Source organism: Dendrobates tinctorius, unplaced genomic scaffold, assembly GCF_039654945.1.
Source record: "Dendrobates tinctorius isolate UK_male_01 unplaced genomic scaffold, ASM3965494v1 ptg000116l, whole genome shotgun sequence".
Lineage (NCBI taxonomy): Eukaryota > Metazoa > Chordata > Amphibia > Anura > Dendrobatidae > Dendrobates > Dendrobates tinctorius.
In genome coordinates this window covers 19,875,001-19,890,090 of record NW_027361784.1, presented here as the reverse complement: position 1 = coordinate 19,890,090, position 15,090 = coordinate 19,875,001, and the positions used below count along the sequence as shown (strand labels likewise).

Sequence of the window (15,090 nt, the reverse complement as noted above, 5' to 3'; positions counted from 1 at the left end):
AAAGTTGGAGAGTTGGAAGACCATGTCTTTCCAGAGTTGGAGAGTTGGAAGACCATGTCTTTCCAAAGTTGGAGAGTTGGAAGACCATGTCTTTCCAAAGTTGGAGAGTTGGAAGACCATGTCTTTCCAGAGTTGGAAGACCATGTCTTTCCAGAGTTGGAAGACCATGTCTTTCCAGAGTTGGAAGACCATGTCTTTCCAGAGTTGGAAGACCATGTCTTTCCAGAGTTGGAAGACCATGTCTTTCCAGAGTTGGAAGACCATGTCTTTCCAGAGTTGGAAGACCATGTCTTTCCAGAGTTGGAAGACCATGTCTTTCCAGAGTTGGAAGACCATGTCTTTCCAGAGTTGGAAGACCATGTCTTTCCAGAGTTGGAAGACCATGTCTTTCCAGAGTTGGAAGACCATGTCTTTCCAGAGTTGGAAGACCATGTCTTTCCAGAGTTGGAAGACCATGTCTTTCCAGAGTTGGAAGACCATGTCTTTCCAGAGTTGGAAGACCATGTCTTTCCAGAGTTGGAAGACCATGTCTTTCCAGAGTTGGAAGACCATGTCTTTCCAGAGTTGGAAGACCATGTCTTTCCAGAGTTGGAAGACCATGTCTTTCCAGAGTTGGAAGACCATGTCTTTCCAGAGTTGGAAGACCATGTCTTTCCAGAGTTGGAAGACCATGTCTTTCCAGAGTTGGAAGACCATGTCTTTCCAGAGTTGGAAGACCATGTCTTTCCAGAGTTGGAAGACCATGTCTTTCCGATCCTTCAGAACCTGTGGAATATCGGGTATGTTTGAAGAGAGTAGACCTGGCATTAGAAGATCCGTTCAGCCTCGTGTAGATTGATGACCTCTTGTACTCAAGTCTCGTTCATTTCTCTTTATACAGACTTTGGATTTCTTTCTTAAACTTTGATACGGCAAGGCAATGACTCATGACTAAGGTTGGGGAAAATGAAGGAGATAAATTGTGGATTAAGTTTAGTATAGTACAAGGAATGGCTCCCATGGCGCATCGGTTGGTTTCCCATCTCTTAAGTGCAGTGACTCAGGAGGATGGCGCTAGTAGGAATGCGTGCGGTGGCTGATTACACACTGCAGGGTCTCTGCAGACAGCCACTGTTATAGAGGATAACGTCAAGCACTGAGGCTCGAGCAGCCTCTTAATCCTCACATTGATGGACAAGGTCGACACATCAATGCACAAATTACAGGAGAACCTTTTTCAGCTGGATATTCTTTGAGGCAATGTTTAGCTACAAGGAGAAATGTTAAAGCTTTCATGCCCATAGCCCAAAACACAAGCCATTTTTTTTTGTTTGGTTTTTTGTTTTTTGCTGGTTGTGAATCATTTCATGCAAATTTCTTGCAACAAGTGCAAATTGTTTTTTTTTTTTTTTTTCTTTCTATTTTTCTTATATGATACTCTTGAGCTGTTTTGTCAGATAATACTCATTTCTACATTAAACATATGGTGTTCTATTAATCTGATGTAGACGTCTTAAATCCCTTCACTGGTTTATTAGTATTTATTGTGTTTTTTTGTTTTTTTTTTAAGATTTGAAAAAGTTATCTGTAAAAGACAGTCATGTATTTTACATGATGAAATGCCTCTGAAATAGAGTAGAAAATAAAATAAAGATCGGGTCGGAGGATTTTCAGGACAGACTGGGGTTCTCAGCTATTCTCCTTTAGTCTTGTTGGATTTAAGAATTCCTAAAATGAAATGTAAAAATATGATGTTTAGACTAGGGATCAATGTTTTTTTAATTTATTTACATGCTTAGATTAAAACCACATTCAGTATTTGATCAGTATTTGTAAGCCAAAGCCAGGAATGGATGATACATACAGGCGTGATGACGTGCTTCTATTATACTTTTCCTCTGATTGTTCCACTCGTGGTTTTGGTGTACAAATACTGATGTAAGATGCTGACCAAATACTGCACGTGGCCGATGTATTACTCTAGGTGCTCATTCACTCTTCAGTTTTTCACATACGAGTTCTGTCCTTGTTCTTTCATGGATAGCTCTCGCACCTACTATAGTCTCTGGGGCTGTTCACAAGTCTTTGATTTATTTTTTTTGACGACCAAATGGTGCGGACACGGCAGATGTTTATCCGAGTGTTGGAATAAGCTCGGAATGAAAGTCTTTGGGTCAATGAAAAAACTGGACAGCACTTGGATGCCATCCAAGTGGTGTTTGTTTTTCCCGGACTAATTGAAAAGAACAAATTAAAAAGTTTCTCCAGAGAAAAACTGACCATACTGGGATGAAAAACACCGCCAAAACTCGGATCAAAAACACCGGCAAAACTCGGATCAAAAACATTGATAAAACTGATCAAAAACCCTGAGGAAGCTCTGATCAGGCGAAACACTCAGGCCGATTTCACACTTCTGACATTCATGGTCCAAGTTGGTCTCCTGACCTGAACTCACTCTACAACTTCAAGGGAAAAAATGAAACTGTTGAGTTCGGGTCAGTATTTTGGATTGTGATTGTTGGATGGGTAAAACCAGCCTTTCTTTTGGGGAACTTCACATTTGGTGTGTTCCATAAATCGCAGCTTTCTGAACACTTCATAGACACCTGCGGTGCTTCATCCACATCATACAGTCTGTTATGGAAATCGTAGTTTATTAGTCACCACCCTACCGATACGATCAGTTATGATCTTTTTTTCTGCACATTTAGACATATCCTCCTCTTGTATAGCTCTTCTCTTTTCCACATGCACATCCTGTATACTTCTTACCCATTCAAGCTACTGGAACCAATGAAAAATTAGTATCAGAAACCCCAATGTAATAAGAGATTCCTAGTATTGATATCCGAGTCGCCCGCGCATGCACCAAGGCAAAAATAAGTATGCCAATAGGGCTACCAAACTTGTCGATGTGCCTTACTGCCATAGGCAATCCTTAGCCCTTCATTGTTCTTCTTTTTAGCATTTTTTGACCTTGTCTTTTAGTTGTTTGTTTTTTTGTTTAAAGAGAAAACGGAGCATAAACACAATTTTTGAGATTTGCATTTTTGTGGAGGATTTGAAGAGTTTTATAGTTCTGAAACAGCACAGAAAGAAGACTTAAAAATCCTCCAATAATAGAAAAGAGCAAAAAGGATTTCCCGTCCAGGCATCCAGACAAATGCAGTGGACCCATATAATTAAGATGGAGACACAAGTGCAAGAATACCGATGAAACAACCGCTCGCAGCCTACCCATACATGGAGGGGGCGGCTGCCTGGTATGTTAATGCACAATAAAAAACTTGTATGCGGCCGGCGCTGTTCACACTATGGCCATGCACAGCATCCAGGCCAGCCTAGTAGTGACACCCTTCTATTAGCTCAGGCGGGCTGCCCAGCGCTATCAGAATGCATGCCATGGGGACAGACACCGCAGTTTACAAGACCAGATGGGCCCAACTGCACCCTGAATAAAAAGTGTAAAAAAACACACAAAAAAATGTGGAGTATGAGCTGAGTTTTATAGTTCCAAAAACCCCTCGAGATGCATCGTGTCCATATCTTCTTGTACTTTTCTGAATGCGTTTGTGACCACCATGGTTTCTCCCCCCCCCCCCCCCCCCCAACGGTATTCCTCGTTTTTTCAACCTCTTTTCTGCTCGAACTTTCCGCATTCTTGATACCTAAAAAGCCACTCGTTGTTTTTGAGACTACAATGCTGATAAAATGCTTACAGACGCACCGCTTCCGGCCCGTCCGGGCTTCTTTTGCCTTCTCAGTTATGATATTTTAAAGCATAAAGTGTTTACTGAGTAGAGAATGCTTGAGAAATGAACATTTCACTCCTTTTAGCTCTTGGCATTGTAATTTTGGAAAAATGGAGCGGTTAGCACCCTCAGAATCCTGAACATATGAACAGCAAGTTTTGTTTGTTTTTTTTTCACCGCCTTAAAATGGAACCTGTCACCAGGTTTGGCCGATATGAGATATGGCCACCACCTTTTAGGGCTTATATACTGGAGTGTATAATGTTGTGTGTCTGCTCCTGACCTGCAAGACAAAAAAGAGCTTTTTTTATAGTCGCCTGCGGGGCGGTCTAGTCCGATGGGTGTCGCTGGTCTTGGTCCGGCACCTCCCACCTTCTTACGATTGCCGCCTTCCTTCTTACTTCGTGTGGATGACGTGTCCCTTCGTCATCTACACAGTGTCCCCGAGATCGCGCTCCAGCGCAGGTGTACTTATCTGCCCTGTTGAGGGCAGAGTAAAGTACTGCAGTGCGCAGGCGCTGGGCCTCTCTGACCTTTCCCGGCGCCTGCGCACTGCAGTACTTTGCTCTTCGCTCAACAGGGCAGAGAAATACGACAGGCAAGGATCGCGATGCTGGGGAGACTGTATGGATGATGCAGGGACGCATCATCCACACGAAGAAAGAAGGAGGGTGTCAATGGCAAGTAGATGGGAGGTGCCCCCTCAGACCGGACTGCCCCCCAGGTGAGTGTAATAAGAGCTCTTTTCTTCTCTTTCAGGTCAGGTTGGGGGCAGATATACAGCATTATAGAATGCTGTGTATCAGGCCTGAAAGGTGGTGGCCGTATCCCATATCGGCCAAACCTGGTGACACGTTCTCTTTAAATAGAAATTAAGATGTTGTTTTCTAAGCGTTTCGCTAGTGCTTCTTCAGGGTTTTTTTTTCCCAAATCCACCTGGAAAAGATGTCATCTGATCATATTCCCTTATTGCGCTGATCTTCAAATGGACTTGGCCAGTAGTAAGCGCATCGTTCAGCTTTGGTAAGCTGTATCTTTCTCGATGGGCCAATGACTTTGACTTTTTTTTTTTTTTATCAACCCCAAATAATTCTTATCACAAATAAGTGTCTCGTTCATTTCACATTCCCAAATTCTCTACTTTAATAAAATAGAAAATTTTCCCTCCAAACTTCAGATTGTAGTTTTGAAGCGATTGATCACAGATTCTGCCGACGCGGCACATATATAGTGTCTGTGAGCCATGCGTGTCGGCGTTATCGGTTTCTGACAATTAGCGCTCCTCACCATCGTTAATTGTACCTTTCACCCGTCACACATCTCATTATCTTTGTGCCGATTGCAGACGAGCCCCGGCTTTGGCAGTAAATTGAAGCTTCGGATGCTTATTAGCACGGGAGATGTATTCAGCTTTCGTGAATATTCAGATACGTCCTCGTGACAAGTCCAATAAGATCGGACATCTGCTAGGAGTTGCGCTCATCATTCGAGACCTGGACTTTCGAAATTCACACGCAGGTTAAGAAAGGCCAAAATGCGTGGTGTTTCTTTTACTCCCGTTGCGTTTTTTTTTTTTTCTCTTTTTTTAGATTTATTTTCCCTCTTGCTGCAAATCAACCGTACACGCTTGTTTACGCAAATGATCCTTTTGCAAATTGCGTCTTTCCCCAGTCATGGGCTGAGGATTGTCTGACACCTATATATGTAAAAATAGGCCGCGTCTTCCGTAAAAACGAATCTGGCTAACAAAACAAAACTGTGATGCCTGCAGGCTGCGAATAAATTAGTCTATTACCGTTCCGAGATTTTACCAGTGTCGTCTTATTGTCAGCAAGTACCTGTCTTAGTTTTGCAGGAGGTTCGGGAGAGGAATGACAGCGTTAGTGGCATTTCAGATTTCTAAAAAAAAAAAAAAAGATTTTTGAGACTTTATGGCAATTGCCGGTGAAATTGTCACTAATTTCCTGATTTCCGAGAGGACTATAACCTATAAGACCATACTGTATAGTTATATTACAGTACTCACTTTTTGTCCTTTCTCATAGAGCCGTTACCATGGGCTTCAAAAGCCAGGGATAAAAATTAAAGGGTTTTTTTTTTTGTCTTTGTAAATGGATATTTTCGGATAGTGCTTGTAAAAACAAACACTTTAGAAATTTACTCCTAATTAAAATTTGCAACCGTTCTTGAGATATTAATACTTTAAGTTTTGTTTACATCCCGTCACCTAGGAGACCGACCACAACTGCCTCCAAGGTAACCAGCTTTGACTAAACAAAAGTGTTAATATCTCAAGAGTGGCTGAAAATTTTAAGAAGCAGTAAATTGCAAAATTGCTTGCGTTTACTAGGACTATACGGAAAACCTATTTATAAAAAATGGGTAAAATCCCCTTTAAATTAAAATGGTGATGGGCTCTGAGAGCCAACACTCATCTTCTTTGGATACAAGTTTCATTTAGATGGGAAGCTATGGACACATGTACTGTATATAGTGTAACTAGAATTGGAATGAGATATCTTGGATTTATTCTTAAAGGAAATTGTCTTTGAAGATCAATATTTTTTTAGGTTTTTTTTGTGTAATTTCTTAATGAAGAATTTCTGTATTAAAACTAATATTGTATTTTTTTTTCTTTTTAGGTATGATTATCGTGAAATGCTGCACAATGCCACTTTCTGTCTCGTCCCCCGTGGCCGCAGGCTTGGATCCTTCAGATTTTTAGAGGCTCTTCAAGTAAGTTCTTTCTAGACCAGAAAATATTACTGTAAACGCCCCATAACTTTTTATGTTCAATCAGGATTATCCAGTCTGCCTAAGTTATTGCAAGGTCCCTCGCTTTTTAGTTAAAGGGATTGTCCACTCTTGGTGGGACAATATTTATTTCATTTCACTTACATGAATGTATTTTGGGGCTTAAAAAAAAAAAAATAAATAAATAAAAATAAAAATTTTTGCCGTTTTTCTTTTACAGTTTCTTTGTTTCCCTGAACATTACATTTTTAGGTTTTCTGTGGTCATAAATCAGCTAAGAGGCTCCTAGAAAAACAGACAGATAAAAGAACTCCAAACTCTTTCCTTCCATAAGACTTTCAGAATGAGCTCACTGATGGATTCTTAGTTGACTCATTCAACAGTCGGTAATAGGCTGTAGAAGGCAAAAATTTGGAATGAAACCTAATTGCAAGAAATGATTATTACCCAAAATATTTGGATTTAACTAAAGAAAGTGTGGATTCAGGTTATACAAAAATGTACATTTTTTATTATATATATATATATATATATATATATATATATATATATATATATCCCCGTGTTAATAAAGGCGTGGCGGATAACATTCTGCTGTCTCGATGCTCTCTCCACAGGCTGCCTGTGTTCCGGTGATGCTGAGTAACGGGTGGGAGTTACCGTTCTCTGAAGTGATTGATTGGAACCAAGCTGCAGTTATTGGGGACGAGAGATTGTTATTACAGGTGAATATAAGTGGTGGCGGTCACTGGCCCCCACAGGGTTAACCCATAGTAAAACAAAAAAAATTATATATATATATATATATATATATATATATATATATATATATATATATATATATATATATATATATAGTGTGTGTGTGTGTATATATAATATATATATTAATTATAATGAACTATATTGGTAAATGTATAAAATAGGATGTCATTAGTCATGTTTCCAGTGACTTTTCCCATATACTTAAAGGAGATCTACACTTTTTTGAACAAGAATGTCTCCGATTCATCATGCATCTTATTGTCTGTTTTGTGCACATTTTTTTAAAAGTTTTCTTATTTTAAAGCTGTGTTCCCATCTCCAATATGTAGTAGGTGTACTAATAATAATATTAGCAAATACCTCCAATTAGAAATATAGTATAGTTCTTCTGATAAGTTATGTCGTTTACCCCATGGGCGGGGCATTACAATAGGGTATCCATGGTTACGACCACTCATATAAATCAAATCAATCAAATCAAATCAAATTTATTATCGCCAAGTACATATTACATATAAACAAGGAATTCTTTGTGGCAAAGAGGCAACATAATATATAACAACAGATACAACAAGTAACATCTAACAAGACAGATACAGTATATAGTCTACACATGACGATTTAATTGTTGAACAGAGAGTGGATAGAAGCTGTTCATATGGCGGTTGGTGCTGCATTTGGGGACTCTGAAGCGACGTCCTGAAGGGAGTAGTTGGAATGAGGAGTGTCCCGGGTGAGTGGGATCGGATGAAATTTTCAATGCGTGGGATCGAATACTCTTATCATAAAGATCCTGGATTTTAGGCAGGGGGGAACCTATAATTCTCTCTGCTGTTCTGAAAGTCCTTTGTAAGCGGAGTTTGTCATGCGCAGTGGCTCCCCCATACCAGACTATCAGAGAGGAACAAATCACAGATCTGATGACAGCATTAAAGAATAAGATCAGCAGATTCTTAGACAAACCATATCTTTTCAGCTGACGCAGGAAGAACATCCTCTGTTGTGCTTTTCTTATAACAGCATCCACGTTTTTCCCCCATTTAAGATCATGAGAGATGATAACACCAAGGAATTTGGTCTCTGTGACCCTAAGAACCACTTCGTCATGGATGTAGATTGGAAGTATCTCATGTTGATCTTTCCTAAAATCCACAACCATCTCAGCAGTTTTTTTAGTGTTGAGTACAAGATTATTGGCTTTACACCAGTCACATATTCTTTCCACCTCACTCCGATACAAGTCTTCAGCATTTCCCCTGATGAGACCAATCAGTGTCATATCATCGGCAAATTTCAAGATTTTTACTGAGTCTGCTGAAGAGATGCAATCATTCGTATAGAGAGAAAACAGTAACGGGGACAAAACACACCCCTGAGGTGCCCCGATGTTTGTGACCAAGGTGTCCGAAGTGAATGGTCCAACTTTTACACTCTGTATCCTGGCTGTCAGGAAGTTATAAATCCACCAGCATAAGTTAAGAGGGACTCCAAGAGCTACCATTTTCTTATGAAGTAAATTCGGATCAATGGTATTGAACGCTGAGCTAAAGTCCATGAAAAGAATCCGGACATATGAGTGCAGTTCATCTGTATGATCCAAAATGTACTTCAGTGCCAGATTGACAGTGTCGTTTGCCGAACGTTTCTCCTTATAGGCAAACTGAAGCGGGTCCCATAGCTTCTGCGTGAATTTTATCAGGTGGGACATCATAATTCTTTCGAAGACTTTCATAGCTACAGATGTGAGTGCTACTGGTCTATAGTCGTTCAACTCAGAGGATCCCACTTTCTTGGGGACAGGGATAATTGAAGAATTTTTCCAACACTGAGGTACAACGCACTCTTTCAGTGACACATTGTATATATTTGTCAGTATAGGGGCAAGCTGGGTAGCACATACTTTCAGACACATTGGAGATACACCATCAGGGCCAGGTGCCTTTTTGACCTTAAGTCCCTTCAGGATGCGTATCACCTCTGCCTCGGAGATCACTACTTGGGTGTTGCACAATGAATGATCTTTATATGAACAGACTGAGGAGCTTAGAGATGAATAGCCACTGTGTGTAGAGCTTGCCTCAAATCTGCAGTAGAATTCATTTAACTCTGCTGCCAGACTTCTGCTGGGGTTCACTATAGTGGGGTGGCTTTTATAATTGGTGACCTCTCTTAATCCTCTCCATGCAGATCTAGTATCTTTTGATGAGAACCTTTCCTCCAGAATCTTTGCATACTCGTGTTTGGCTAACTTGATCTCTTTAGATAGCGAGTTCCTAAGTTTCTTGAATTCAGTAATATCGCCTGCTTTATAAGCCTCCTCTTTTCTCTTACGGATCAACCTGACTTTATTTGTAAACCACGGCTTGTTGTTTCCCCGAAAGTGGACAGATTTGGATGGAATAAACGTGTCTTCACAAAAACGGATATATGAGGACACTGCATCAACCCATTCATCCAGACCCGAGCATGTTTCCTGGAATACCTCCCAGTCCGTGCATTCTTTGCATGCTTGTAGTTGCAATTTTGCCTCCTCAGACCATGTCTTCTTTGTATAAACTGTAGGTTTGGATGTTTTCAACCTTTGCCTGTAGGCTGGAATTAAATGAATTAGACAATGATCTGAAAAGCCCACTGCTGCTCTCCTCACTGCCCTGTAGGCCCCTTTTATGACTGTGTAGCAGTGATCAAGCGTATTGTTCTCTCTCGTGAAGCAGTTTATATGTTGAGTAAATTTGGGGAGATCCAGGTTGAGTTTTCCTTTGTTAAAGTCCCCCATTACGATCACAAATGCTTCAGGAGATCCTTTCTCCCATTCTGATATTTTGCATTCTAATTCACCAATAGCAGCTTTAACAGATGCTTGAGGGGGAATATATACTGCAACCAGAACCATAGATGAAAACTCTCTTGGAGCGTAAAATGGTCTACAATTGAGTGCAAGGTACTCTAGATCTGGAGAGCAACCTTTTCCCAGTATGTTAACATCACAGCACCAGCTAGTGTTGATGTAGAGACATACCCCACCCCCCCTTTGTTTACCTGAAGCTACACAATCACGGTCAGCTCTGTAGATAACAAAACCAGGTAGATCCAGACTACAATCAGGGATGGTCTCATTCAACCAGGTCTCAGTAAAACAAAGAGCAGCTGAATTGGCCATATCAGATCTCATGTTACAAAGTAAGTTCAGTTCCTCCATTTTGTTAGATAAGGAACGGACATTAGCCAAGTGGAGTGAAGGAAGAGCTGTTCTGAACCCTCTCCTCCGAAGGCGTGCCAGGACTCCTCCTCTCCTACCTCTCTTGCAGTACACCTCCACAGGTTTCACAGAAGTAATGGATTTTATGTGCTCAATTGTTGAATTAGCAATCATGCTCCAAGAAGGGGAGTCCATGAGAAATTGTGGATGATTCCAGAATAATAAATCGTCCCTTGAAATCATAAGAGTAGGTTTACAGAGTGCAGTGGCCATGACTACACTCAGCTTGTAGCTATAAAGACTGAACAGTCACAGCTTAGCAGAGTTAAATGTACAACTTTCCATAAAGGGTGCTCCCAGCACTGCTGGGGGGGAGGGCATGGGTGCAACAAGACAGGGACATCAGGGGACACGCCAACAGTCAGTCCAAACCTGCCCAGCTCACCCCTTCAGCTCCACCTGGACCACAAGATCTCCAGAACATCTCCAGCACCGCACACTCCACCAGCTTTCCTATCCCGGGATCATCTGCATTCTGGAAATGGGTACAAGTTGTAGGAAAGTTGGCAGGCAGCTAGCAGCTTCACTCTCCCCCAGCTGAAACCAGGCACGGAGCTCCACGAGGACAGAAATACACCGGTCCCAGCTCTTCGCAGTCTCCACACTACTCCCAGCTCTGCCGAATCCTGTAGCCCTACAGCTCCACGTGGACCACAAGATCTCCAGAACAACTCCAGCACCGCACACTCCACCAGGTTTCCTATCCCGGGATCATCTGCATTCTGGAATTGGTTACAAGTTGTAGGAAAGTTGGCAGGCAGCCAGCAGCTTCACTCTCTCCCAGCTGAATCCAGGCACAGAGCTTCACAGGACAGAAAGACACCGGTCCCAGCTGATCGCAGTCTCCACACTACTCCCAGCTCTGCCGAATCCTGTAGCTACGCAATGGTGAGTGCTCCAAAGGGAGAATTAACAATTAAACGGGGTAAAAAACTAAAAAAACTCAGGAGCCTCATGCCAGAGCAGCCATCTCCTCGGCGCTCCTCCTCCTCCTAGTGACAGTTATGGATATCTAAGCTATTGCAATGTCCTGCACAAGGGGTAAACGACACCGCAAATCAGAAGAACTTTACTGCTTTGCTAATTGGAGGTATTATTAATATTATTATACCTACTACGTATTAGGAGAGGGTCTTGAAGTTGCGAACACCCCTTTATTTATTTTTTTTAAATCTGTCTTTGTGGGTGTCTTTCCGATTGCCACATTTACTTGATTGATAAAATTAGATTTACACTCCGACGGGAAGACTTTATCTCCAGAACGGAGAGGTGCAGGAACAAAAGAAAATAACACCAGATTTAGGCAAGCAGTGGCATTTACGGCGTTAAAAAAAAAAAAAAAAAAAAAAATTGCATATGTATGTCAAGTGACAGGTCCTCTTTAAATCTAAAGTGAAAATTTTGATTAATTTTGGAATTTCTTGACACGGAACAAAATAACATCCGGACTCCCCGCAGTCTATATTAGCAAAATCGAGCGCGCCACAAGAGGGAGCAGTGAGCTCATATACTCCCTCTGGTGGTGACTTCAAGAAGTTACCATGCTGTCTTTTACATCTGCAGGTGCTTCTCACAAAATCAGGATATCATCAAAAAGTGAATTTATCTCAGTTCAATACAAAAAGTGAATCTCATATGTTCTATAGTCATTATACACAGAGTGATCTATTTCACGTGTTTATTTCTGTTAATGTTGATGATTATGGCTTACAGCCAATGAAAACCCAAAAATCATTATCTCAGTAAATTAGAATAATTAGTAAAACACACCTGTAAAGGCTTCCTAAGCGTTTACAAAGGTCCCTTAGTCTGTTTCAGTAACTCCACAATCATGGGGAAGACTGCTGACTTGACAGATGTCCAGAAGCCAGACACTGACACACTCCACAAGGAGGGGAAGCCACAAAAGGCCTTTGCTAGAGAAGCTGGCTGTTCACAGAGTGCTGTATCCAAGAATATTAATGGAAATTGAAGTGGAAGGAAAAAGTGTGATAGAAAAAGGTGCACAAGCAGAACCGGGATAACCTCAGCCTGGAAAGGATTGTTAAGAAAAGGCCATTCAAAAATTTGGGGGAGATTCACAAGGAGTGGACTGCAGCTGGAGTCATTGCTTCAAGAGCCCCCACACACAGACGTATCCAGGACATGGGCTACAAGTGTCGCATTCCTTGTGTCAGCCACTCATGACCAATAGACAGCGCCAGAAGTGTCTTACCTGGGCCAAGGAGAAAAAGAACAGGACTGTTGTCAGTGGTCCAAGGTGTTTTCAGATGAAAGTAAATTTTGCATTTCATTTGGAAATCGCGGTCCCAGAGTCTGGAGGAAGAGTGGAGAGGCCACAATCCAAGCTGCTGGAGGTCTAGTGTGAAGTTTCCACACTCAGTGATGGTTTGGGCAGCCATGTCATCTGCTGGTGTAGGTCCACTGTGTTTTATCAAGACCAAAGTCCGCGCAGCCGTCTACCAGGAAATTTTAGAGCACTTCATCCTTCCCTCTGCCGACAAGCTTTATGGAGATGGAAATGTCATTCTCCAGCAGGACTTGGCACCTGTCCACACTGCCAAAACTACCAATACCTGGTTTACAAACAACAGTATCACTGTGCTTGATTGGCAGCAAACTCTCCTGACCTTAACCCCATAGAGAATCTGTGGAGTATCGTCAGGAGGAAGATGAGAGACACCAGACCCAACAATGCAGACGAGCTGAAGGCTGCCATCAAAGCGACCTGGGCTTCCATAACCCCTCAGCAGTGCCACAGGCTGATCGCCTCCATGCCACGCCGCATTGATGCAGTAATTGATGCCAAAGGAGCCCCGACCAAGTATGGAGTGCATTTACTGAACATACATTTCAGTAGGACAACATTTCGGAGAGTAAAATCATTTTTCAGGCTGGTGTTATATAGTATTCTAATTTCCTGAGATAATGACTTTTGGGTTTTCATTGGCTGTAAGCCATAATCATCAATATTAACAGAAAGAAACACGTGAAATAGATCACTCTGTGTGTAATGACTCTATAGAATATAGGAGACTCAATTTATTTCAGTTCTTCAATACAAAAAGTATCTTTTTGATGATCTAGTTGTGTGAGACGCACCTGTGTAACAGTGCTGGAGATTTGGAAGTTTGGTGGAAAAGCAGAATTTTTGCACCTTTTAAAATGACCTGATGATAATAAAGAGTAAGGCTGTGTGCACACGCTGCGGATTTTGCTGCGGTGTACAGTACCATGATTCCCTATGGGAATCAAAAACCGCAGTGCAGACGGTGCGGAATTTTCCGCGCGGATTATCTGCGGTTTTCAATCCGCAGAAAGAATGGACATGTCAATTCTTTCTGCGGATTCTCCTGCGGTTTGCCATCTCCTCCATTGAGGAGATGAAAAACCGCAGGGCAAAACCGCAGAGCAATCCGCACGTAAAACCGCAGGTCGTTTGACCTGCGGTTTCACCTGCGGATTTTACAAAATCCGCGCGGATGAATCCGCACATAATCCGCAGCGTGTGCACACAGCCTAATCTGAAAGCCGCACCAAAGGGTTCTCTCTGTAGGAGCCTCTGTTAGTTGAGACGGTATGTTTTAGGCCACGTTCACACATCCAGTATTTGGTGAGTTTTTATCTGTGTTTGTAAGTCTAAACCAGGAGTGGGTGATAAATACAGCAGTGGTGACGTGTTTCTATTATACGTTTCCTCTGGTTGTTCCTCTTCTGGTTTTGGCTTATAAATACTGATGTAAAATACTGAACGTGGACCCGCTCAGTTTCCCTGCAACTGGCGGGAAATCCTGGCTAATGGAAATCATCTGTTTGTACAGTTAGGCTATGTGCACACGGTGCGGATCCTCCAGCGGATTTTACTACTATATCCGCAGGTCAAATGACCTGCATTTTTCCTGCGGATTTCTTCTTTTTGTGTGCGGTTTTCCACCTGCAGATTTGTAGAATGGAGCAGGTGGAAAACTGCAGCAAAACCGCACAAAAGAAGTCACATGCTGCTTTTTTTTTTTTTTCCGGACCAAAAACGTGCGGAAAAAACCGCAGCATGTGCACAGCGGTTTTTTTTTTTTTTTTTTTTTTTTTTTTTTACATAGGCTATAATGGTACTGTACATCACCTGCAGTTCTGCTGCAGATCCGCAGCGGCAAATCTGCTGTGGATCCGCAGTAGAAACCGCACCGTGTGCACATATCCTAATGTTGAATATATTAGTAGCTGATGGGGGAAAACAAAGGTACTTTAAGTTAATACAAAAAATAAAATTAAATATAAAAAAAAATAAGTTTAAAAATATATTTAAAAAAATAATACACAAACTTAAAAATATCTAAAAAAAAAAAAATAAACATGAGTATAAAAATAACAAATAAAAATATATAAAAAAAAAATACAAAAATGAGATTAAAATATATAAACAATATTCAAACTATATACATATCCCGGATCGTCACTCCACGACACAGACACTGCCACTAGTTTCTACAATGCCACTCTTGCATCAGCCATTGACTCGGTCGCCCCTGTCATGCATAACAGAGTGCGACGAATCAATAGACAACCCTGGCACAATAACAC

The 15,090-nt window shown here is 41.5% G+C and overlaps 1 protein-coding gene across 1 annotated transcript in view; it reads left to right on the top strand.

Moving 5' to 3' along the window:
- EXT1 (exostosin glycosyltransferase 1) overlaps window positions 1–15,090 on the top strand; it is a 281,289-nt gene that overhangs the window by 228,164 nt on the left and 38,035 nt on the right. Inside the window, exons 2-3 of the mRNA XM_073590232.1 lie at window positions 6,377–6,470; window positions 7,106–7,213. Of these exons, the coding sequence (XP_073446333.1) occupies window positions 6,377–6,470; window positions 7,106–7,213 (202 nt within the window). The remainder of the gene's footprint in view (window positions 1–6,376; window positions 6,471–7,105; window positions 7,214–15,090) is intronic.